The 24,544-nt window shown below is 39.2% G+C and overlaps 1 protein-coding gene across 8 annotated transcripts in view; it reads left to right on the plus strand.

Annotated features, from left to right (window-relative positions):
• PPHLN1 (periphilin 1) overlaps positions 1-24,544 on the plus strand; it is a 108,754-nt gene that overhangs the window by 60,060 nt on the left and 24,150 nt on the right. For all 8 annotated transcript variants that reach the window (XM_079775616.1, XM_079775618.1, XM_079775620.1 and 5 more), the window contains one exon: positions 549-689. In XM_079775616.1, coding sequence (XP_079631742.1) covers positions 549-689 — 141 coding nt within the window. The remainder of the gene's footprint in view (positions 1-548; positions 690-24,544) is intronic.

Below are 24,544 nucleotides of genomic sequence, written 5' to 3' on the forward strand. Positions count from 1 at the left end.
TTGATTTTTAGAGATTGAGGAAGACAGAGGGAGAAATAGAAACATTGATGAGAGAGAAACATCACATAAATTGGCTGCCTCCTTCATGCCCCCTGCTGGGGATCGAGCCAGCAACTGGAGCATGTGCCCTGACTGGGAATCAAACCAGCGACCTCTTGGTGCATGGTTTGACACTCAACCACTGCGCCACACTGGCCAGGCCCATGTTTATGTTTATGTTTATGTTTATAAACACTTCCAATTGGAATTTTTCTCTTCAATGTTTCTTAAATAGATTGCTTAAGGAATAGTTATAGGACAGACCTTCTAGCTGTGTCTTAAAATCACTTATTTAATTTTGGAATTAAGTCTAGAGACTTTGTCATACTTAACATTTTTAAGTTACCAATTATTTCCTCTTTAATTCTCCTGCTTATTATGCATAATGAAATTGAAAGTGTTTTCTTAAAACAGGTTAAATTTAGCACATTCTCTTGATAGAATCTGTAAGTTAGTGCCTATACAAGCCCTTTAACAAAGCAATTAAAGATTTGTAATTTCTCTTAAAGGCAGGATCCACAGCACCATTGTTCATTGACCAGTCAGAAGAACCTGAGTCAAATGCAGCAGATGGCATAGAATTATTTGAAGACAGTCAGCTAAACAGCCGCTCCAAAGCAATAGCATCAAAAACCAAAGAGATTGAACAGGTGAGAATCCAGTCTTCTTAAGGTTCATAATCTTTTGTTCATGTCACTTTTCACATGGTATTTACAGTAAATAGTTATTGAATAAATAGATTTCATTTTGTTCTTTCCCACTTGTGACTCTGAAATAATTTTAAAAATTATAAAAATTGTTTGATTTGATTTCACAGTAATTTTGGTCAGTTTGGTCCCTGGCTCCTGTTTACTTGTTTATTTTTTTAAATAAAAAGCAAGCTTCCTTTTTAGAGAATATTAATATTCTAGTTAGTATGAAGAAATTTAAAAAGTAATAAAAGTAATAGGAATGGGCTAAAAGAAATATGAAATATACCAAATGTTAGTAAGTTTTGTTTGAATATTGGGATTAGACATTTCTTATGTTTTTCATTATACTTTTAAGAATTCTTCAAATATTAAAGAAAAATGAATGATAGCTCTTTAAATCTAATTTTAATGATATCATTCTTGAAAGTAGGATCTTGATTTTAATAGATTAAATAGTTTGCTTAAGGCATAGTTCTAGGACAAAAACTGTAGTGTGAAATACAATTTTGGAATGGAAAACACCTAGAGGCTTTGCCTTACCAAAGATTAAAAAAAGTAGCAATCATTGTCTTTTTAATCCTCCTTATATTAACGCATAGCAAAATTTTAAGTGTTTCATTTTGGAAATATCGCCTGCCTCATAGGGTATTATCACTTTGTGAGGATTAAATGAATAAACTGCTAAAGGGCTTTATAAAATGTAATATATTGTACAAGGTTTTTTAAAAACAATATGTTTTTATTGATTTTAGAGAGAGGAAGGGGGAAAGAGAAAGAGAGGTTAGAGAAAAATATGATTGGTTGCCTCCTGCACATGCCCTGACTGGAGACCAAACCCACAACCTGGGTAAGTCCCCTGACTGTGAATTGAATCAGTGACCGTTTGGTGCGCAGGACGATGCTTAACCAACTGAGCAGGCTGGGGCACAAGGGTTTGTTTTTGCTGTTTCTCTTCAATGCCTTGAGTCAATGTCATTATATTGTTACTAGAGGTCCGGTGCACGGATTCGTGTACCAGTGGGGGTCTCTTGGCCTGGCCTGCGGGGATTGGGCTGAAACCGGCTCTTTGACATCCCCTGAGAGGTCCCGGATTGTGAGAGGGCGCAGGCCAGGCCGAGGGACCCCACTGGTTCATGAATCCGTGCACCAGGCCTCTAGTATGCATATAAGATCTTTGGTTAATCTCTTCCCACCCTCTCCCCCGCTGCCCCCTTTCCTCTGAGATTCATCAGTTCCATGTTTCCATGTCTGTGGTTTCCACTCCTGCGTTCAGCATCTGCCCCCTGGTGGTCAGTGCGCATCATAGCTACCGGTCGGACGGTCAAACAGTCAGCCGGTCGCTTAGGCTTTTATATAGATAAAAGATTCTAAAAACTATTGGAAATTTGGAACAAAATTAATTTTTTCTCTAGATTCTGTTCAATTCCACAAAAATTTAAATCTATCTCCCTTGGTTAGATAGGAGAAGATCTTAACCAAATCCTAGATGTGATTGTGAAGCGTATATTGATATCACCCTAATGGCTAAAGTTAAGAACATGGATAGAAAATTTGTCATGTAGACCAGTAGGGTTTAAAAATGGACATGGTCAGCAGTATCAGATGCTTGGAGGAATATAAGGAAAATGGAGACTGGGAAAATTTTGTTTAACTTGGTGAAGTGAAGATGGATTGGTGCCTTTTAAGATATCAATTAAATGAGAGCATAAATAAAAGGTTTGGCCTGGCCGGTGTGGCTCAGGGTTGAGTGTTGATCATGAACCAGGAGGTCACAGACCGATTCCTGGTCATGGCACATCCCTGGGTTTGGGGCTCGAACCCCAGTAGGGGGTATGCAGGAGGCAGCTGGTTGATGATTCTCTATCATCACTCATGTTTCTCTCACCCTCTGCCTTCCTCTCTGAAATCAATAAAAACATATTTTAAAAAAATAAAAGGCTTACTCACAGGATTTATCTTCAATATGAATATGAATATCATTACCCTATGTAAAATTACTGCCCTCTGTCTTTTTACTCTGATTTTTCTTTGTAGCTATTTTTGCCACTTGACATACGCTTTTATTTGCTTGCTTGTCTCCCTGCACCATAATGGAAACTTCATGAGAGCAAGAACCTTTTGTTCACTGCTTTATCTCCATTACCTAGAACAGTCATTAGCATGTAGTGGGCTCTTAATAAATATTTCTTTTATGGATTATGGATGGAGTCATAAACCTAGAAGTGAACTTTGAAATAGTTTCTGAGTCACTTGAAATCAGACACTGTATCTTACCTGACCACCTAACAGAGTGTCTAGGCCCTGCACTTAGTGTAAGTGCTTGATAAATGTTTGTTGAATGAATGATTTAATGTTATTATTTTTTTCCACCCGATTTGCAGTTCTTTAAAGGAGAGATTCTCTTAAGAATATAACTGGTTGCAAAACTTGACTTAAGTAACAGGAGGAGATTATTATTTTTGGTTGTGGCTTATTAATATCTGTACTATTGCATCTTGTTATTATTCATAGTTGATCTATTTGATCTTGAAAAGGTGGGTTACTAGTCAGATGTAGAGGCTAGCTTAGCAGTACACACAAAATTATTTAATATGAAACCAGTTTTTATAGTACTTTTTGGATACCTATATGTGTTTGACCTAGAGGGATGACTGCATCTCTATTTTTATCTGCCCATTGTTCAAACACATGAAAAATCTGATACTAAAGTATATTGAGATTATTACAGCAAAGACAGATGACCTAAAGAAGGAAAAATAAGTCTAAAGAACATTGCCATATTCTAATGTTAATAGAGAAGTAAAACAGTTATTAGAAGTATTATAAAATAGAAAACTTAATGATGTTACATATTGGAATACTATAATTACTATGTTTTTGCTAGGGTGCATGCATATATATATATATATATATATATATATATATATATGCAAGAAAAACCAAAAGTCCCCCAAATGTTAGATAGCTATCAAGTAATGATATAATTATTTTATAAATTTGTGTCTAAAATTAAGTGACTTTTGAAAATTAAAGTAGTTTTAAGGGGATTTTTCTCAATTTTTTCCATTTCTAGCTTTTGCATATTTTATTTTTAGGTATTAAATACCCAATGGATGGAATATTATAAAGGCTTGAGAAAGCTTGATGGTAGTTACACAGCTGTCCAGAAGTTATTATTTACATTTTTCAGATGCGTAAGATATTTTGAAAAACAATATAATAGCCCCAAACAAATCAAGCTTAGAAAAGTGTAAAAATATAAATATTGGTGTAATACTCAGCTGTTTTTTCTTTCTGTTGTGTCAAGTGCAATGTGTTCAGATGTAAAGATAAATGACCACATAAAGTGTTTTTGAAGGTTTATAGAAATCAGGTCCTTCAGCCCTTGAGTCCCAAGAAAGTCATTAACTTGAGGTAGTATTATGATATAAAATAAATCTGTAGGCCAAAATTTGGTATAATTTAAAGTGCCTATAAATGTGATTTGATGTTTAAGGACATGCATAAGGAGGTAGATTGTATCAGAATCGCATCTATGAGGGAGTAGATTCATGTCCTTTGCCATAATTTTGCCATCTCATCCCTGGGCATATAAAAATTTGGTAAGGTTGAAGGTGCAGGTGCTTTTTGAAGAAGTTCCCAAGGTCATGATCAGTTATGGCAGAGAAGCACTGGTCTCAAATCCTTGAGCCAGAGACATCAAGTTGTATTTCTGAATATTGTGTTGCTAGAGATCATCTGAATCATCCCAGTTTTACTTGAATATCCTTTAGTGGGTATGATCCATTCTTTTGCCACAACACACTTAGCCTCCTTAGGCTTTGCATCCTATGGTATATCATTCCTCCCCCTTTTTCCTCCCATATTACCCCCTCTTTCCTAATTTGGGCTGTCTTTTACATTTAATTATTGGGATATTTCCCTAGTTTTCTGACTTCTGAACTTCAGCAAATTTCAGAATTTCTCCTGTCAGTATAATAATTCCTAGAGAGACTTAACCCACAAAATTATGGATGATAATTTTAACTGATGTCTCTCAAGTCTTTGACTGATGTCTCTCAAGTCTTAATATACTTACTATTGCTGAACTATCTGATTTGGAAGTGCATCTCACTACTTGATATTTTACCAGTGAAGAATCTTGTCTTTTAACAAACTGTTACTTTGAATTAAATCTTCCATATTACATACCCTTCTTCCATCTCCTGCACCTCCGGGATAAAGCAATATTTACCTTAACTCTGTGGAACTTTCTCATGTTTAAGATTTGCAAGGTCCTTCATACTTTGATAAACTTGTGCTTAGATATAGACTGTTTTCCTGGGGCCTGGTATCTAATGATGTTAAAAGTCTCCTTGTAATTCCCCACTGGAATTTCAAGATCTGGATTAGATTTGATTTGCTATCTTCCTCTTCAGATAGAATCAGATAATCTGAGTAGATCTGGAATATACATATGTAATATGCATATTCATGTTTTGCCTGGCACTTCATTTGACTAAGAGTGTTAGGGTAGCTAAAATCCTGAAGTGACAATAAGTAGCCGAGTAGTAGTTAATTAATACAACAACTGCGAAGGATAGGTAGTGTGCAGCTGGAATTTATTAGGATGTTTTCCTGTGCAGACTAGTCTTGAACAAAGAACCTTCCATCTATTCACCCTCCAGGCACAGTACTTACACTACAGTTCGCTCTCTTTGTTGTACATCTGTAGAGCTTCTTGGATTTCTACCATACATTCTCTGGTAGGTTATCAGAGATTCACATACTTTAATGTGCACTTTGGGATCTTGTTAAAATACAGATTCTGACTCAGTAAATCTGGGATGGGACTTGAGATTCAAATTTTTAGCATTGTCCCAGAAGATGCTGATTCTACTAGTCTGTGGAATATATTTGGAGTAACAAGGAATTAGAGGAGGTGACTTTTTCTTATATTTTTCTGTAGTTTATACTGTGTTAAATGGTTGAAAGCTACCACCTTATTTTTATGTAAATTAGAGAAGTTCTAGTTTATCAATTTTTAAATAGGTATAATTGCTATATAATAAAATGCACAAATATTTAAATATTCATTTGGATGAGTCTTGACAGTTGTAACACTGTGTATCACCCCAAACAAATATTTATGAGTCTTTTCAGGTATGAACATTTGATTATACTGACAGTAATAAGGATTTAGTTAGGAACTAAAGTTATGGTCATATCTCAAAAGTAAGTGTTCTGATTGGTTTATGTTAAATGTCCTCCACCCATTCCTTAAAGGCTGTATTTTAAGTAATAACATACACAAGCATAAAATTCAACAGGTACAAGAGATTATGTAGTATAAAACAAATTTGCTTCTCACCCATAACTCTTAGCTGCCCACTTCCCCTCCGCCTTCAGCATGTAGATATACTCATATGTGATATGAATATATATGTGTGCCAGTATATATACACACAATTTATATATTATATTTGTGCATATATACATATACACACATATACACACACCCATGCATCTGGAGCACAATTCATCTAAATGAGTAAAGATAATAGTTGGTTTGTGTGTCTCTGTATCTTTTTCTTTAAATACAAATGGCATATTATGTTCCCTCTTTGATGTATCTTAGAGACCATTCTATATCAGCATGTATAACTAACTAGTTCCCTAGTAATAAATATATATAATCCCTTGTGAACCATGTTTTAAAATACAGTTTCTCTGATTCCTCCACATTAAAAAATAAGTTTTATATGTGTATTTTTATTTATTTATTTATATGTATATTTTTAAAATAAAGTATTACATTTAAAATGAGCAATTTGGGGGGGATTTAATACTATGGGTGTCAAATGCCTGTGTTTTTATGTCTTATGAAGTGCTGTGCAGGTTTTAATAACTGTATAAGAAATCACGAGAGTGTCTGTTAACCTCTCATGATTCTAATGAATAACGAGTATATGATTGCAGAAGATCTTAGTATCTTGCATAATACCAATTATTGTTAATCATTCTTAAAAATTATATTAGTAGATACAATTACTAAAATCGAAACTAGTGTAATTGCAGGGATATGCCTGAAAATATTCTTTAAATGCCTTATTCACGGTATTCCTCAAATCACAGAAAATTTATCATTTGTATGGGGAAAAGTCTCTTCTTTCTTATTACTTGGTGGGTAATAACTAAAAAAAGAACAAGTACTGTGAAGGCAAATTTATTTTTGAAACATCTTTGGCTATTTCAGAATACTCTTCTAACATAAGGCTATTTTATGGAAATGCAGATATTTCTACTTAAGTCTCTGTTGAAATAAGAGTTGATTTTATATTCATCTGATAATCTTTAATAATAAAAGCGTAATATGCTATTTAGACCGGACGTCCTTCCGGACGAAGCCAGGGCTGCGAGGGAAGCCCGGGTCCTGGCAGCGGGGGGAGGGGAGGAGGAAGGCCTACTCTTGCACAAATTTTGTGCATCGTGCCTCTAGTCTTACCTTATAATAGAGAAACATGCAAATTGACCGCACCTCCGCTATGCCCATGATTGGGCCAGCGGAGGCTGAGGGCGGGACTCCGGGTGGCCTGTCGACCGTTGATAAAATCAAGATGGCGGTGCCCAGTGGCCGCGCCCGAGCCGCTGCTCCCCGGGGGTGCCTGGGGTGATCGGCACCCCGGGGGGCGTGGCCGCGCCCGTGACCGCTCCCTGGGGGTGCCTGGGGTGATAGGCACCCCTGGGGGGCGTGACCACGCCCGTGCAGCTGCTCCCCGGGGGTGCCTAGGGTGATCGGCACCCCGGGGGGCGTGGCCGCGCCCCTGCCCGCTCCCCGGGGGTGCCTGGGGTGATCGGCACCCCGGGGGGGCGTGGCCGCGCCCCTGCTGCCGCTCCCCGGGGGTGCCTGGGGCGATCGGCACCCCGGGGGGGCGTGGCCGCGCCCCTGCTGCCGCTCCCCGGGGGTGCCTGGGGCGATCGGCACCCCGGGGGGCGTGACCACGCCCGTGCAGCTGCTCCCCGGGGGTGCCTGGGGCGATTGGCACCCCGGGGGGGCGTGGCCGCGCCCGTGCCCGCTCCCGGGGGGTGCCTGGGGTGATAGGCACCCGGGGGGCGTGGTCACACCCGTGTAGCTGCTCCCCGGGGGTGCCTGGGGTGATCGGCACCCCGGGGGGCGTGGCATGGGGGCGTGGCCGCTCCCCGGGGGTGCCTGGGGCGATCGGCACCCCGGGGGGCGTGGCATGGGGGCGTGGCCGCTCCCCGGGGGTGCCTGGGGCGATCGGCACCCGGGGGGGGGCCGTGGCATGGGGGCGTGGCCGCTCCCCGGGGGTGCCTGGGGTGATCGGCACCCCGGGGGGGCGTGGCCGCGCCCATGCCCGCTCCCTGGGGGTGCCTGGGGTGATCGTCACCCCGGGGGGCGTGGCCGCGCCCCTGCTGCCGCTCCCCGGGGGTGCCTGGGGCGATCGGCACCCCGTGGGGGGCGTGTTCGCGCCCGTGCCGCTGCTCCCCAGGGGTGCCTGGGGCGATCGGCACCCCGGGGGGCGTGGCCGCGCCCGTGCCGCTGCTGCCCGGGGGTGCCTGGGGCGATCGGCACCCCGGGGGGGGGCGTGGCCGTGCCCGTGCCCGCCTCCTCGGGGTGCCTGGGGTGATCGGCACCCCGGGCGGCGTAGCCGCGCCCATGCTGCCGCTCCCCGGGGGTTCCTGGGGCGATCGGCACCCCGGGGGGCGTGGCCACGCCCCTGCTGCCACTCCCCGGGGGTGCCTGGGCGATCGGCACCCCCGGGGGGGCGTGGCCGCGCCCGTGCCGCTGCTCCCCAGGGGTGCCTGGGGCCATCGGCACCCTGGGGGGGGGGCGTGGCCGCGCCCGTGCCCGCTCCCTGGGGGTGCCTGGGGTGATCGGCACCCCGGAGGGCGTGGCCGCGCCCATGCTGCCGCTCCCCGGGGGTGCCTGGGGCAATCGGCACCCTGGGGGGCGTGGCATGGGGGCGTGGCCGCTCCCCAGGGGTGCCTGGGGCGATGGGCACCCCCTGGGGGCGTGGCATAGGGGCGTGGCCGCTCCCCAGGGGTGCCTGGGGCGATCGGCACCCCCTGGGGGCATGGCAAGGGGGCGTGGCCGCTCCCCGAGCGTGCCTGTGGCGATCGGCACCCCGGGGGGCGTGGCCACGCCCCTGCCATTGCTCCCTGGGGTTGCCTGGGGAGATCGGCACCCCGGGGGGCGTGGCCGCGCCCGTGCCGCCGCTCCCCGGGGGTGCCTGGGGCGATCGGCACCCCAGGGGGCGTGGCATGGGGGCGTGGCCGCTCCCTGGGGGTGCCTGGGGCGATCCGTGTGAGAGGGATGTCCAACTGCAGGTTTAGGCCCGATTCCACAGGGATCGGGCCTAAACCTGCAGTTGGACATCCCCCGAGGGGTCCCATATTAGAGAGGGTGCAAGCTGGGCTGAGGGACACCCTCCCCAGTGCACGAATTTCGTGCACCGGGCCTCTAGTTTATAAATAAAATGTAGATGAGAATAATTTCAGATCTAGATATGCTGCTAATCGGGTGTTCTAAAACATTTAAATATAGAGAGTATTAAGAAACGCTTTATTAAGGGGATTATTTTTGTTTTCTTTCTTTTAACTTAAAAGGACTCAAACAGAATGTACATTTATTTTAGTAAGGACTTTTTTTTTTTTTTTAACTTTTAGAGAGAGAAAGGGAGAGGGAGAGAGAGAGAAACATCGACCAGATGCTTCCCGTATGCGTCCCAACTGGGTTGAACCTGAAACTTGGATATGTGCCCTGACCAGGAATGGAACCCATGACCCTTCAATGCATGGGACAATGCTCTAACCAACTGAGCCACACTGGCCAGGGCTAGTAAAGACATTTTTTATAGTCACTGATAGCTATGCCAGCCTTGATGTATTAAAGAAATTTTATTTCCTAGCCATCCAAGAACCTCTTTACTTACTCTAATTAACTAAGAAAAATCAAGTTAATTTACAAATCATTTTGTTGCCTGTCTAGGCCATTAGCCTTATAGGTTAATAAGATTTTATTGTGAGTCTAGATCAAGCTACTTAATATATAATTTTTATTTTTATTTGAACTACACCTTCACCTTTTTAAAAATTATTTATTGTTTAAAGTAATACACATGTCTCCTTTTTCCCCCATAGACCTCTCCCCAGCCACTCCCACTCCCCAGCACATGCCCTCAGCCCCCTACTGTCTGTGTCCAAGGGTTATGCTTTTATGCATGCATACAAGACTTTTGGTTGATCTCTTACACCCCCCGAACCCCCCCACCTCCCCCCCCTTCCCTCTGATGTTTGGTTGTCTGTTTGATGCTTTTAATGTCTCTGGATCTATTTTTGTTCATCAGTTTATGTCGTTCATTATATTCCACAAATGAGTGAGATCATGTGATATTTATCTTTCTCTGACTGGCTTATTTCGCTTAGCACAATGCTCTCTAGGTCCATTCACGCTGTTGGGGTGGTAAGAGTTCTTTCTTTTTTACAGCAGCGTAGTATTCCATTGTGTAGCTGTACCACTGTTTTCTAATCCATTCATCTGCTGATGGGCACTTAGGCTGTTTCCAAATCTTAGCTATTGTAAATTGTGCTGCTATGAACATAGGCGTGCATATATCCTTTCTGATTAGTGTTTCTGATTTCTTGGGATATATTCCTAGAAGTGGGATTACTGGGTCAAATGGGAGTTCCATTTTTAATTTTTTGAGGAAACTCTATACTGTTTTCTGCAGTGGCTGCACCAGTCTACATTCCCACCAGCAGTGCACGAGGGTTCCTTTCTCCACATCCTCACCAGCACTTGTCGTTTGTTGATTTGTTGATGATAGCCATTCTGACAGGTGTGAGGCGGTACCTCATTGTTGTTTTGATTTGCATCTCTCGGATGATTAGTGACTTTGAGCATGTTTTCATATGTGTCTTGGCCTTCTGTATGTATACTTTTTGAAAAGTGTCTATTTAGATCATTTGCCCATTTTTTGATTGGATTGTTTATCTTCCTTTTTTAAAGTTTTATTATGAGTTCCCTATAAATTTTGGAGATTAAATCCTTATGGGATATAACATTGGCAAATATGTTCTCCCATGCAGTGGGCTCTCTTGTTGTTTTGTTATTTCGTTTTTATTTTTTATTTTTTGCTGTGCAGAAGCTTTTTATTTTGATGTAGTCCCATTTGTTTATTTTCTCCTTAGTGTCCATTGTCCTAAAAGCTGTATTGGTAAAGATATTGCTACGACATATGTTGATATTTTGCTGCCTATGGATTCTTCTAAGATTTTTATGGTTGCCCGTCTTATGTTTAAGTCCTTTGTCCATTTTGAATTTATTTTTGTGTATGGTGTAAGTTGGTGGTCTAGTTTCATTTTTTTGCATGTATCTGTCCAATTTTCCCAACACCATTTATTGAAGACACTGTCTTGAATCCATTGTATGCTCTTGCCTCCTATGTCAAATATTAATTGAGTATAATGGCTTGGGTTGATTTCTGGGTTCTCTGTTCTGTTCCATTGGTCTATATGTCTGTTCTTGTGCCAGAACCAGGCAGTTTTGAGAACAGTGGCTTTGTAATATAGTTTGATATATGGTATTGTGATCCCTCCAACTTTGTTCTTCTTTCTTAGGATTGCTGCAGCTATTTGGGGTCTTTTTTTATTCCGTATAAATTTCTGGAGAGTTTGTTCTAGGTCTGTGAAATACGCTGTTGGTATTTTAATGGGGAGTGCATTGAATCTATAGATTGCTTTGGGTAGTATGGACATTTTAATGATATTGATTCTACCAATCCATGAACACGGTATATTCTTCCATTTATTTATGTCTTCCTCTTGTCTCTTTTTTCAACGTTCTGTAGTTCTCTGAGGACAGGTCTTTTACCTCCTTAGCTAAGTGTATTCCTAGGTATCCTAATTTTTTTTGTTGCAGTGGTAAATGGGATTGTTTTTTAGCTTCTCTTTCTGTAAGTTCCTTATTGGTGTATAAAAAAGCCATAGATTTTTGGGTGTTAATTTTGTATCCTGCTGCATTGCCAATTACATTAAGTCTAGTAGTTTTTTGATGGAGTCTTTAGGGTTTTCTATGTGTAATATCATGTCATCTGCGAATAATTAGTTTTACTTCTTTTCAAATTTGGATGCCTTTTTACACGTTCACCATTTTTGTGACCATATGGGCTGCTCATTAGCTTTTTTTTTTTTTTTTTTACTTTTTTTCTCAAAGTAAAAAAATTGGATTGAATAATCTTTTAGGTCCCTTTCTAATCTAAACCATACTAAAAATATATAGCTAAGAGTGCTTCTTCGAGACACACTGTTATGTGTAGCTAATTTCAGATTTGATTATACGTTTTTAGGCGTTTTAATTTTTTTAACCTCTTCATAAGGATACAGGGATTTTATGGTAAAACGTTTTTTAAAAACTAAAATATACCATTGCTATAATCAGTCTAATTAATTGATGTTTGTTTAGCTAATGAGTTGTACAGAAAATGTTTTCTTCAGCAAATAAGATGCTATATTTGATCATTGTTCTTCCTGTGGGCCTTTTGCAGTGTATAGTTTCAGTCACCATCTAAACAGCTGATGGGCCCTGGCTGGTTTGGCTCAGTGGATAGAGGGTCAGCCTGCGGACTACAGGGTCCCGTGTTCGATTTCCGTCAAGGGCACATGCCCGGGCTGTGGGTCTGATCCCCAGTAGGGGGCGTGCAGGAGGCAACCGATCAATGATTCTCTCTCATCATTGATGTTTCTCTCTGTCTCTCCCTCTCCCTTCCTCTCTGAAATCAATAAAAATATATTTAAATAAATAAATAAACAGCTGATGGTTCCCAGCAACTCTCACTAGCTTTTGCTCTTTCTTTGTGAACATATAATAGGATATTTTGCTTTACTTTTAAACTAAAAAGGCTAGAAGAGTAATCAAATATACCATCTTCTTGAAATGTTAACTAGAGTTGGAACATGGAAAAAAATCAGCTTTTAACATATGATGGATTAAAATGAAATTATTTTCAAAGTAGTGGTAACTCTATTGTTATATATGCATGATCTAAGCATTTCATACTAGCCTTACATAATAGAAACATTCGTTGTTTTTCTTTTTTTATCAGAGCAAGTACTGAACCTCTTAAAAGTGCAGTTCTCACCACTATCTTGTCTAGACATCAAGTCTACCCTACTTTATTTAACACTCCATTATTACCAGCCACTTGTTCAGGCTTTACATATATAGATTTGGTAATACATACTCACATAAGATTTACCTCTGAAAAAGTCTCATTCCCAAAACACATAGAAAATATATAATTTATTTTGGCCAAATTTCAAAGTCTTTAAATGTTATAATTTATCACTCAGATTCTGGTCATGCTCCTACTACAGAAACTTGTTGCTGAAGTACAAGTATAAAGTTTTCATTATCTAAGGGAGTTTCATCTGAGAACTATATCATGAAGTGAGTTGTATCAAATTTGAAATGTCAAATCCAAGCATCTCAGCCTTTAAATTGAAAGATAAATTGTTTTATATCTGATGTAAATCTATAAATATAAAAATTGATGACTCTGTTAAGATATTATTTTTATAAAAAATATAAAAATTGACAGTACAGATACCAAGTCTAATCAGAACTATACTTAAAATGCTACAAGTACCAGAAGAGGTGAGGCCATCTTGGACCTTATCCCCAGGGATGTCATTACTAAACAAAAAGGACACAACTCAAATGTTCCCATGGCATAAACTCAAGTGTGAGCTTCCTTCTTTCACCTCTCCTCTTCCTCCACTGTCCACCAGTGTCAGGTACGGATTTTCTCGACTGGTTTCAAATTACTATCCTTTGCTATTCAGTTCCCTTTTTGTAAGTTGACAGTGGTCTCTGAGTCCTTTGCATGTAAGTACTGGAGTGTGTGTGGCATAGTCAATGCTGGATGCTTCCAGTTAGTGTTTTAACCTCTCAGAGCCCTTTGCCTCATTTGTTAAATGGGATTAATTGCACATTCTCCCTCAGAATAAACAATTTTATGTGAAAGCCCTTTGTATGTTGAAAAACACGAAGTGATTATGGTATTATATAAGTATTACTTTTGGAATATTGACTACTTTCAGATTACTTCTTAGGAATATTTTATAGCAAGTTTCTTATATAGAGTTAACCATGAGAGCCATTTTCTCATCACGGTCAGGGTTGGGGCTTGTCCTATTACTTCTGTTCTTGTTTTTTATTTCCCCCCATTTATTAAAAATGAATATAAAAATAATTTTATGATGAAATATTTTGTTAATTTCGGGGGACTTTGTAATTTTGCTTTCACATTTTCCATTTGGCTTTTTTTTTTTTAATCTCACTGGTCCTTATCTATATTTCTAGACATAAGAAGTACCATCAAAAAGATTTTTCTTTTTCCTTAGAATTCCTTGAGGAATTCCTAAAACATAAATTGTTCTAATATTTTTCTCCTTTATTTCTCATCACCCGTTTTTTAGATGTGATCCCTCCTATAAAATCTGCTGTCTTAACTTTATTTTTTAAAGATTGATCTCACAGAGAGGAAGGAAAAGAGGGAGGGAGAGAGGGAGGGAGGGAAGGAAGGAGTGAAGGAGTGAGGGAGACATTGATTTGTTGTTCTTCTTATTTATGTATTCGTTGGTTGCTTCTTGTATGTGTCCTGACCAATGATTGAACTCACAACCTTGGTATATTGGGATGATGCTCTTACCAACTGAGCTACCCACCCAGGGCTGCACCTTATAGCATTTTAACGCCATTGAACTTCCTCTTGATTGATCTATTACTGTTTATGTTTTACTTTCATGTATATTTTAGTATGTTTTTATTGGTTTCAGAGAGGAAGGGAGAAGGGAGAGAGATAGAAACATCGCTGATGAAATAGAATCATTGATCGGTTGCCTCCTGCACACCCCCCTACTGGGGACTAAGCCCGCAATCTGGGCATGTGCCCTGACCTGGAATCAAACCGTGATCTCCTGGTTCATAGGTCGGCATTCAGCCACTGAGCCAGCCACACCAGCTGGGCCTTTCATGTATATTTTAAATCCCACAATATACAAACAGTATTTTATGCAGTTAATATTTATTTGGGTTTATTTAAATATTTGTCCTTGCTGTTCCTTTCTTTGCTTCTTGTGTCTCTAACTCCCATCAAGGATCCTTATCTTCTCCCTAAGAACAATGACTAACTAGATTCTAGTGTAACCACACTATGGAATTTTACATAGTTAATAGAAGGATTTATAGAGAATTGCCACAATGCTGCTGTATTATTGTAGTAGTTATAACAAGTAGTGTAGGAATTTTGGAATTAGAGGATTTGGCTTGAATCCTAGTTCAGCACTTACTGTGTGTTTCTGAGAAACTCAATTTTCTGAGCTGTGCTTTTGCTCACTACTCTGATGGGGATGGTAATATTACCCACTTCATGATAATGTTATAATTAAGTGAGAATAGAAATTTAAGTTGCCTAGGACATTGTTAGTAATCAAAATGGCTGCTATTACTATTTTGTACTATTTTTCATGGTAGATGAAAGGTATTTAACTCTTGTGAGCTTACAAGGTTTTTGTGGGATAGCCTGGAATCCTAACTTAGAAAAATAAGGCCCAAACTCCTACCAAGTAACTTATAAATTACACTAAAAAGCAATCTGTTCCTTTGGTAATCCTTGTGTTTTGAATTATAGTCTTTGTGAATAGATTGAAATGATAATTGATGTGATTAAAACCACGAACCAAAAAAATGACTCCTCCAATTCCCTTCATCTATTGATTCCCTTTTACTAGAAGTAAAACGTAAAAGGCAAAGTAAATATTAAATACCTGAAATGTGTTATCAGGATGGTGATAATATACTGCTATATTGTTATCTCCATTTATCTGTGATGGTTATGATTGTATTGAGGCTGGTAGGACTTGATTTTTGTACATATATCTTTTAAAGATTAATTTGCTTGGGGGAAAACTTTAAAAATATATACAACAGCAAATAATAACTAAAGGGCTTTTGCCCTTTAGTTATTATTTTATCCATACAATCCCCATGTTAGATTGATGAAAATATTTTATTTCAGGGTAAATTTGAAATAATCATATATATGGTATGTGAATTCAAGTTACAAAGTTTTAAGTTTTTTTTTAATTTAAATTTTTATAATTACATGTCAGCAAATATAGTAGTCACTTTCTCCCCACTAAATCACTTTATGTCAAATTTTTCCTGAATGTTTGCTTAAACATACACATTTCATTGTCTTTTGCTGTATTAAATTGTGGTGTTTATTTCAATCTTTAGGCTATTTCTAACTTGGAAGATTATTTATCTGGTTTCATTAGCTTTACTGGCATATACACATACACACGTACACATACATGTACACACACACTTCTTTTGAGGGTCCTCGATAATAATTCTTGCCCAGGAGCTTTGACAGTTTTATACTGCATTGATGTCTAATTATGGGTTACATTGTTCTGCCCTGAAGTTTTATTCTATTATTAGCATTCTTTATTGGCACTGTTTGAGGAGAGCTAAGAAGAAAAACCACTTGTGCTGTTTCAACAACTGTTATGCTACATATGTTTTTCATCCCTTTATAACTGTATATGTGGTCCAAATGTTACAGATCAAATGAGGTCTTAGTAATAATAAAGATTTTTTTAATCTAGAGATTTTAAATAGTACTCATTAATTCTGTTAAAATATTTAATCATAAGCGATTTTAGTAAAACTTCTTGGTACCACTAGGATCAAGCTTGCAGAAATGCATGTGATTCTCTCAGTAGAGGATTTATTACATAAAAATATTTTTCCATTGCATGTTTTCTAATGTAGTACATTCTTGATTGTGATTGTGAAAGAGATCAGGGCCGTATGTAAAGCAAAAGCATAAAATAAATTAATTGTGTTTTTAGTTGAAACCTGATGTTATGGGAGGATAGTTTGTTTGCAGCATGTATAACTTTCTAAGTTTTGTTTTATTTACTCTAAAATTTTATTTTTATTCATTGAAGTCACCAGTTACACAACCAAGTACTGTTTGCCATGAAAGCTGCACAGTCAAAAGTTAGTAACATCTTTTCCTCCTTCCCATAGCTAGCATATGCTCTCCTACAATACCTTTTCAATTGGCTGAAAGGAAGATGACCCAATTAATCATCTTTGTATCATCCTGAGTTCCTCACCTTCAGTAGGCTCACAGTTAATGTTTAATAGTTCAATGAATGGAACTGGTTAGAGTGCCCGAAGCACCCTCAGTCCCATGTAGTTTGGCTCTGCCATTTTTGCTTGATTTCAGATTTACTAGAGTAAATCTTCAAGAATCTTTTCCTTCAAGGAATTAGGAAGTAACGGAAGAAGCAGAACCATCTCATTCATTTGGTTGCAAAAACACAGCCAGATTTTTATGATTTTCAGAGTCTACAAGAGAGGATTTCTTATAAATTTATAACATATGACTGACATATATCTTGAGATTGATGTTAAAATTATTATTGGTGTAAAAAATTGTATCCTTATGACAACCTATGAAGGGGCAAGGAAGAGGTTACTTTTAAAGTTTGTTTACTTTTAATGTGCAGTTTCACTATAATGTGTCTAGATATGGATTGTTTAAAAATTTTCCTGTTTAAGATAATTTATGCTTTCTGAGATTTTGTAATTTTCATTAGAGTTAGGAAATTATAAAGTATGATTTCTTTGAATTTTGATTATTCCCTATTCTAATTTTATGTACTCCTGTTGGACATGGGTAGTTTTTTTTTCATGTATCTTAAACTTTTTTTCTTTTATCTTTATTACCTTTTTAAATCTGAAATTATGGCTGTAGCCAGTTTGGCTCAGTGGATAGAGCATTGGCCTGCAGACTGAAGGGTCCCAGGTTCGATTCCGGTCAAGGGCACATGCCCAGGTTGTGGGCTCAATCCCCAGTAGGGGGTGTGCAGGAGGTAGCCAATCAATGATTCTCTCTCATCATTGATGTTTCTATATCTCTCTTCTCCTTCCTCTCTGAAATCAATAAAAATGTTTTTTAAAAAATCTGAAATTATGAATTTTTGTTCAGGAATCTATGACTTATTTTAGTTGTCTCTAATTTGCTGTTTAACCTATTTATTGACTTCTTAATTTCAGTTGTATTTTTCACTTTTAGAAGTTCAGTTTGTAAAATTGAACAAATTGGTTTTCTTTTAAAAATGTCTAGAATTAGATTTATTGCTCATATTTCCATTTTCTCAGTCCTTAAAACATCTTATTTTCTATCATTTATCATTTCAGTGACTTTAGATTTCAGTATCTAAAGTCTCGGAGCTTTAATCCAGCTTGCTGTTTCTGCTGACTCTTGCTCACAGAAGCATGTTCCCTCATATAATTTGTATTTTGGAGTGGTAAATTTATATTTAGAACTTCAAATGCATATGAAGGTCCGACCTGTGCTAATAAATTCTTAGAGGAAACTGCACCTCTTCCTTGGAGCCCAGATTAAGACGGAGAAGTTTACCTGTCATTTTCTTTTACTGACCGGTGATTTTTGTTTGTTTTCTTTTTTCTAGTTCATCCTTTCACAAAAATTTTAGCTTTCTGTAGAGGCCTTGTACCTTGACTGGGCCAGAGGTCATGCCTCCCATTCCCCAGCAGTCTCCGAGTTCCAGGTTCTTTGGGGCAGCCATGGCCCACGATGTTAGCTTATCACACTGGTTTCTTTACTGCTTCTTTATTTATGACTGCTGACAATACCTCTTACTTTAAGAGCTTAGTTATGCTTTTAAAAGAACGTGTTTCTAAGTTTTTTTGAGACAGGAGAGTTTTCTGGAAAATAACAGTGTATTGTTTTGCCCTGTCTTCATTTTATGTATTTTAAAAGCTCAGTTGACCTGTTCATGTTTATATTAGAAATGTGACTACTCCTATTTATTACTAGAGGCCCAGTGCACGAATTCAGGGTGGGGTCCGGCCGGCCCATCCTGATGGGGGCCCATTGGGCTGGGCCAGCTGGGGGGGAGGGGCCATGGGTGGTTGGCTGGCCAGCCCCGCCCCTGATCAGGATGTTGGGGGCCAATCAGGGGCTGGGCTGGTTGCAGGGGGTGGTGATTGGGGCCTGGATCAGGCTGGTTGGCTGCCGCAGTGCACGTCATAGCCACCGGTTGTTCTGGTCATTCTGGTCGCTGGGCTTTTATATAGATATTAGGCTTATTTGCCTTGAAACAGATTTTTAAAAATTAGTTTCAGCCCTGGCTGGTGTTACTCAGTGGTTGGAGTTTGGGCTCCAGGCACTGAAGGACTGAAGGGTCTTGGGTTTGATTCCCGGTCAGGGGGCACGTACCTGGGTTGCCAGTTCATTTGTTCATTCCTGGCCTGCTTGGGGTGCATGCGGGAGGCAACCGATCAATGTGCTCACATCAATGTTTCCTTTCCTTCCTACCTCGCTTTTTCCCTCCCTCCCTCCCTCCTTCCCTTTCTTCTACTCTCTCTAAAAATCAGTGGAAAAAATATCCTTGGAAAAGGAAAACAAAGCTCAATTGACCTGTTCAAGTTTATATTAGACCTGTGATACATATGTTTCAGTTAGGAGAACTAAAGAGGCTTTAGTTCAGAAGTGACATTTGCTTGGATCCTTAAAATTCAGATAGGACTCTCTTAGGTAGAGTAGGAGATAAAAGATTATAGATGGGGTGAATGACATGCACATAAGATTGCAAATAGGGAATTAAAGGGAATAATCAACAATTACAAGTACTTTAGTTTGGGTAAAACCCTATCTTTCATGGGCATTTTTAAATCTCTCCCCCATACCCCCATACCCTCATTCCTCAACCCTACTCTCCGGTCACAACATTTATTACTATGACTTAATAGAGTAGATGTTGGTAAAATTGTAATTATTGTGATTTAATAGAAGGATCTTGAATAGTCTTGATTTGGTAGGAAGACTTTGGAAGTATTGTGTTTTAACATCGTGTCCTGCAGTTCAATCCTGTCATTAATCAACCAGAGTTAGTGCAGACCCCACAAGTTAAAGGGCATGGTCCCAACAAGACTGCCTTTACTTCAGACATCTGCTGCACTTTGGGGGTCCCTGGGCCACCTGCATTCTGATCCACTGGCTACAAGTTTTGGGGTTCCCATGACTCCCAATAGGCCTGATAATATGCTTGAACAACTGACAGTATTCAGGAAAGTGCTGTATTTAAGATTATAGTTTTATTATAAAGGATACAAATCAGGAAGAAAATACTCTGTTTCAATCCCAACAGGTATATGGCAGTTCAGTTCTGGCATTAACAACTCAAGTTAGTGCATGCAAATCTCAAGTTAAAGGGTACAGTCCCCAAGTAGTACATGAGAAATTAAAAGGATGTGATTATAGATTATAATTTACAGAAAGTTGTTGGTAGAGAAAAGACAGTAGATAGCAAGCCTGGGATAGTTTTCTGAGGATATGTGGATTAGAGCCAGATTGTTGAAAATTTAAATGCTAGATTAGAAGAGTGTGAATTAAGCTGACAGGCAGTATGGTTTCTGGATGAATTTCAAATACAGGAGAATTAGGATCAGGATATTTTTTTGAAGATTAGTTTGGTTGTACAGAAATGTTTGGCTACACTTTAGATGAAGGATGAGAGCCTGAAAGAGGCTGGTGGAGTCAGAAATAGAGAACAAGTACATTCAAGTGTGTGGCAGGAGAAGAAATAAAACCTGAGACCTAGTTCGTTATTTTTGACCACTTGTGAAAGGTAAGGGTTATTTGACAGAGACTGAAGATAAAAACAGATGAAATGATAGATGAAGCAAGAAGTCTATCAGTAGCACAGATAGAGGGAATAACCTTCAAAATTTAGAGAAACCTTTTTCTGGCACTAGGGCAAAGTAGAATAAAGTGGCAGCATTTTTGAGGTAGAGAAGAGATAAGTTAAGGAGAGAGGCAGTTTTGCTAAAAGTAAGGGGAAATGGGATAGGGAGGGGAGAGTGCTATCAGCATGGAAAGGGCTTAGAGTGCCCCATATGCTGTATGTTGATATGGAGTCAACAAGAGAGATTAAGGAGGTCATGGAGGATCAAATAATTGCAGTTTTGGACTTTTTCCAACCATTCACAGCAGCATCCATTGAGTAAGAATAGAAAAGACAAACCAGATTGTTTATCCATAGTTGACCAAGGAAAAACACCTTAAATGTTACTAAATAAGCAAAAAATGCTCACCCATAAGGCAGAGAAGGTGATGATTTTATTGGGGGGAAAAATTAATGACACAAACTTACTCTCTTTTGTCTTTCATTCAGTTACATGCATTCCAGGAAGTTTGACCAGTTCTGTTGCCCAGGTTTTTGAGCAGCTACATATTGTGCAGTTCAGAATTAAAGAGGCAAATGATACAAATTAAACTTATATCCATAACTCAGCATTGCTATTGATCATGATGCATTTAAAAGGGGAGGCTCTATTTTTCAGTGTTTTTAAGATGTCTTTTTAAAAATTAAGGCAGGAAATGGCTAATATATTTAAGAATTTTCCACTTAAAAGGAACAAACAATAGTATTTTTAAACAAAGGTGTGTTTCAGTGCTCTAGAATGCTTTGAATCTAGATCTTCCTAGCCAAATGGAATGTTGCTATGATTATTTCCTGACTTTTAAACCTGTTAAATATAATGGTTTCTTTACTCAAAACCCTCCAGTGGCTTCCCATTATATTTAGAATAAAAACCCGAAGTTTTTTACTGTTGCTATAGAGATCTGCTGGTCCTGTCTACCACCTCTCCCTCCAAATATCTTTCATATTACCCTCGTGGTTCACTGTGATGCAGTCAAACCGGCCTCTCAGAACATGCTTTCTCTTGGCCTTGTTGATGCTATTCTTTCTGCCTAGAATTCTCTCTCTGGTTTCTCCTCACCTCTCAGACCCCTGCTTAAATGTTACCCTAAAACATTTCCGTATCACCCTGACCAATCAAAGTAGTTCCTTCATTACTAAACCTACTTTATTTCCTTTGTAACACTTACTATAATTATACATTTACTAGAGGCCCGGTGCATGAAATTCGTGCACAGGGGTGGTGGGGAGGGTGGTCCCCTCAGTCCAGCTTGCACCCTCTCCAATCTGGGATCCCTCTCACAATCCAGGACCACTGGCTCCTAACTGCTCACCTGTCTGCCTGCCTGATTGCCCCTAACTGCCACCCTGCTGGCCTAGTCGCCCCCAACTGCCCCCATCTGCTGGCCTGGTTGCCCCCAACTGCCCCCCCCCCCCCCCCCCCCCCCGCAGGCCTGGTCGCCCCACACAGCCTGCTGCTCAGTTGTTTGTCACCCTTCACTAATCCCCCTGCCGGCCTAGTCACCTCACGCAGCCTGTTTGGTCGTCCATTCGGTTACGATGGTTGCTTAGGCTTTATATAGATAGATGTGTTTTCATACATTTGATTGTTTATCTTTCTACACATAAAACAGGAAAGCTTTCTGAGGATAGGGACTATATGTTTTCTTGTTTACCAGGTATACAGAGCTGGTCCATAGCAGGTCCCCAAATATTTATTGACTAGTAGGCCTTCAAGTGTTTAAGTGAATGGTTTCCGAGTATTAAGTACTTTATGTTTGTTCTATCACATAATCCTTGCAAAAGCCCTGTGAGCTAAGGTACTGTTATAATCCCCACATTGCAAATAAGGCAACTGGGGCTTACAGAGTTATGTAATGTGCCCAGGGTCACACAATAGCCCAGACCTCGGGGCTCCATGACCATAAAATCCATGATGTCTATTAAACAAAGTAAAACTGGATATTTAAAGTGCTTATGAGCCTACCTTTCTATAAGAGTTGTGTCTCTGGGAAACTTTTAAAAAGGGTTGAAGGCAAAGGCTTCTTTTTGTGTAGTTTTGAAGATTGAATTAGATTTAAATGACATTTTTTTGTTCAGTATAAATGAGAAGTTGCTTCTTTTGTAGGAGCAAAGTAAGAAATTACATCTGTGGTCATTTTTTACATTTTCTTCCTTTTTTTTTTTACATACCTGTGGATATGAGTGGCTCATTCTTCAAGGTCATAAGAGGTTGAATTTTATGATGCAAAGGACTTGAATTTATAGCTTTTACTGTGTAATTATATTGAAATATAATCGAAGGCTAAGAAAACATGGTGTAATCTGATTTTTATGTGGATAGTTTTGAGGGTGTTCAATATGTGAGGAGAATGATTTCAGAGAGGAAGGGAGGAGGAGAGAGGGAGAGAGAAACATCGATATGAAAGAGAAACACCAATTGGTTGCCTTCCATATGTGCCCTGACCGGGAATTGAACCCACAACTTTTCAGTACACAGGGCAACACTCCAACCAACTGAGGCACACCAGTCAGGGCCAGAATTTGACTTTTAAAGTTGTATTTTGGTTATTCAAATTTAATGTGGCTTTTGTCTCTAACACTGAAATAACTTAACTGTAATTAAATAAAATAGAATGCAAAATGCAGCTGCTACACAATTGAGCTACATCAGATAAATACTGGCTCTAATCACGGGATGAGATTTAGTGTTTGGGGAAAGTTTTTACAGCTTTCCTGTCACACTTACACAATGGCGACAGAGGCAGAACTGGAAAATTTTCTCTTGTTTTATATGCAATACATTTACCTTTTAATTATTTCATCTTAGTGTATAATTCTTTTGATTTCTTAAATAGTGACATCTTAAGTGGTACCATTTCTGGATGAGTTTTGTTTGGGGTTTAGGTTTGCTTGGTGTGTGTGTGTGTGGTTTATTTTTGTTTTTTGCAAAAGATGATACATATTTTTTGACATTTTAAGACTTGTCTCTTTGTATAGTAGTCTTTAAAAAATTATTTTGTCCCTTGGGGTTCAATTTTAGCAGTGAAAACTCTATGAATGTACACTGAAGTAACCTGCTTCTAACTGAATTTTATTTTCTTCCTACAGTATGATTGTCTTAGGGGGTGGGGGAGAACTTTAGACCAAATCTTTTATACTCTGGTTAGAAGATTGGATTCCCACAGAATAGTAGAGTGTTGTTAATCTGTACAGCAGGAATTGGGTATTTTAACCCAAGATGTGGTCTGTATATTGGATCAAGGATCACTTTACACAACCTACAGAAAAAAACATTTTGCTAAGCAAACCATCAGCACGATTCTGTGAATAACTTTATACAAGAAAGTTTTATTTGTCAAAAAAAAATCTGAATCAAGGTCTTTACATTTTAAATACTTCAAAAGTTGAGGTGACTATATATTTAGAAATAATAAAATTATACTTTTCAAGGTATTGTGTTTTAAGGCTTTTCACTATTTTGAAATGACTTTATTATATAAACTTTCTTGCCTGTTTGATTTGAGAATATTTATTTTACTTCACTTTCCTTGTAATGCTAAATCAAGTAAAGATGTAATTATGACCTTTACTTGATAAAGGAACAATATTTATTGACAGTCCTGTGAACAAATTTATTTACTAATTTTAAAGAATTTGCATATGGGATCAATTGGATAGGATGGCTAAAATTATCTAATTAAAGTTTGAGCCAAGGCCAAAATATATGATTTTAAGCTTTTAAGTTAATCAGAGATAATTAAAGATCCATTTTGTTCCCAGCCTTATACTTAATGGGAGACAGTTACAAAGGAAGCAAAAGAAAATGTTTGCCCTCAGTATAATGAAAGAGGTAGACAGAAAGAAACATACATTTCTTAAATATTTAAAGTAACCTAGAAAAAATGATCTGGAATAAGTTTGTGCAAGATATTTTGTACAAAAATTTGAAGCAATTAAAGTAGTAGAAAAGCATGTAAGGGAATTTTGATGATCTATGA

Source organism: Cnephaeus nilssonii (assembly GCF_951640355.1).
Source record: "Cnephaeus nilssonii genome assembly, chromosome: 6".
NCBI classification, from domain to species: Eukaryota; Metazoa; Chordata; class Mammalia; order Chiroptera; family Vespertilionidae; genus Cnephaeus; species Cnephaeus nilssonii.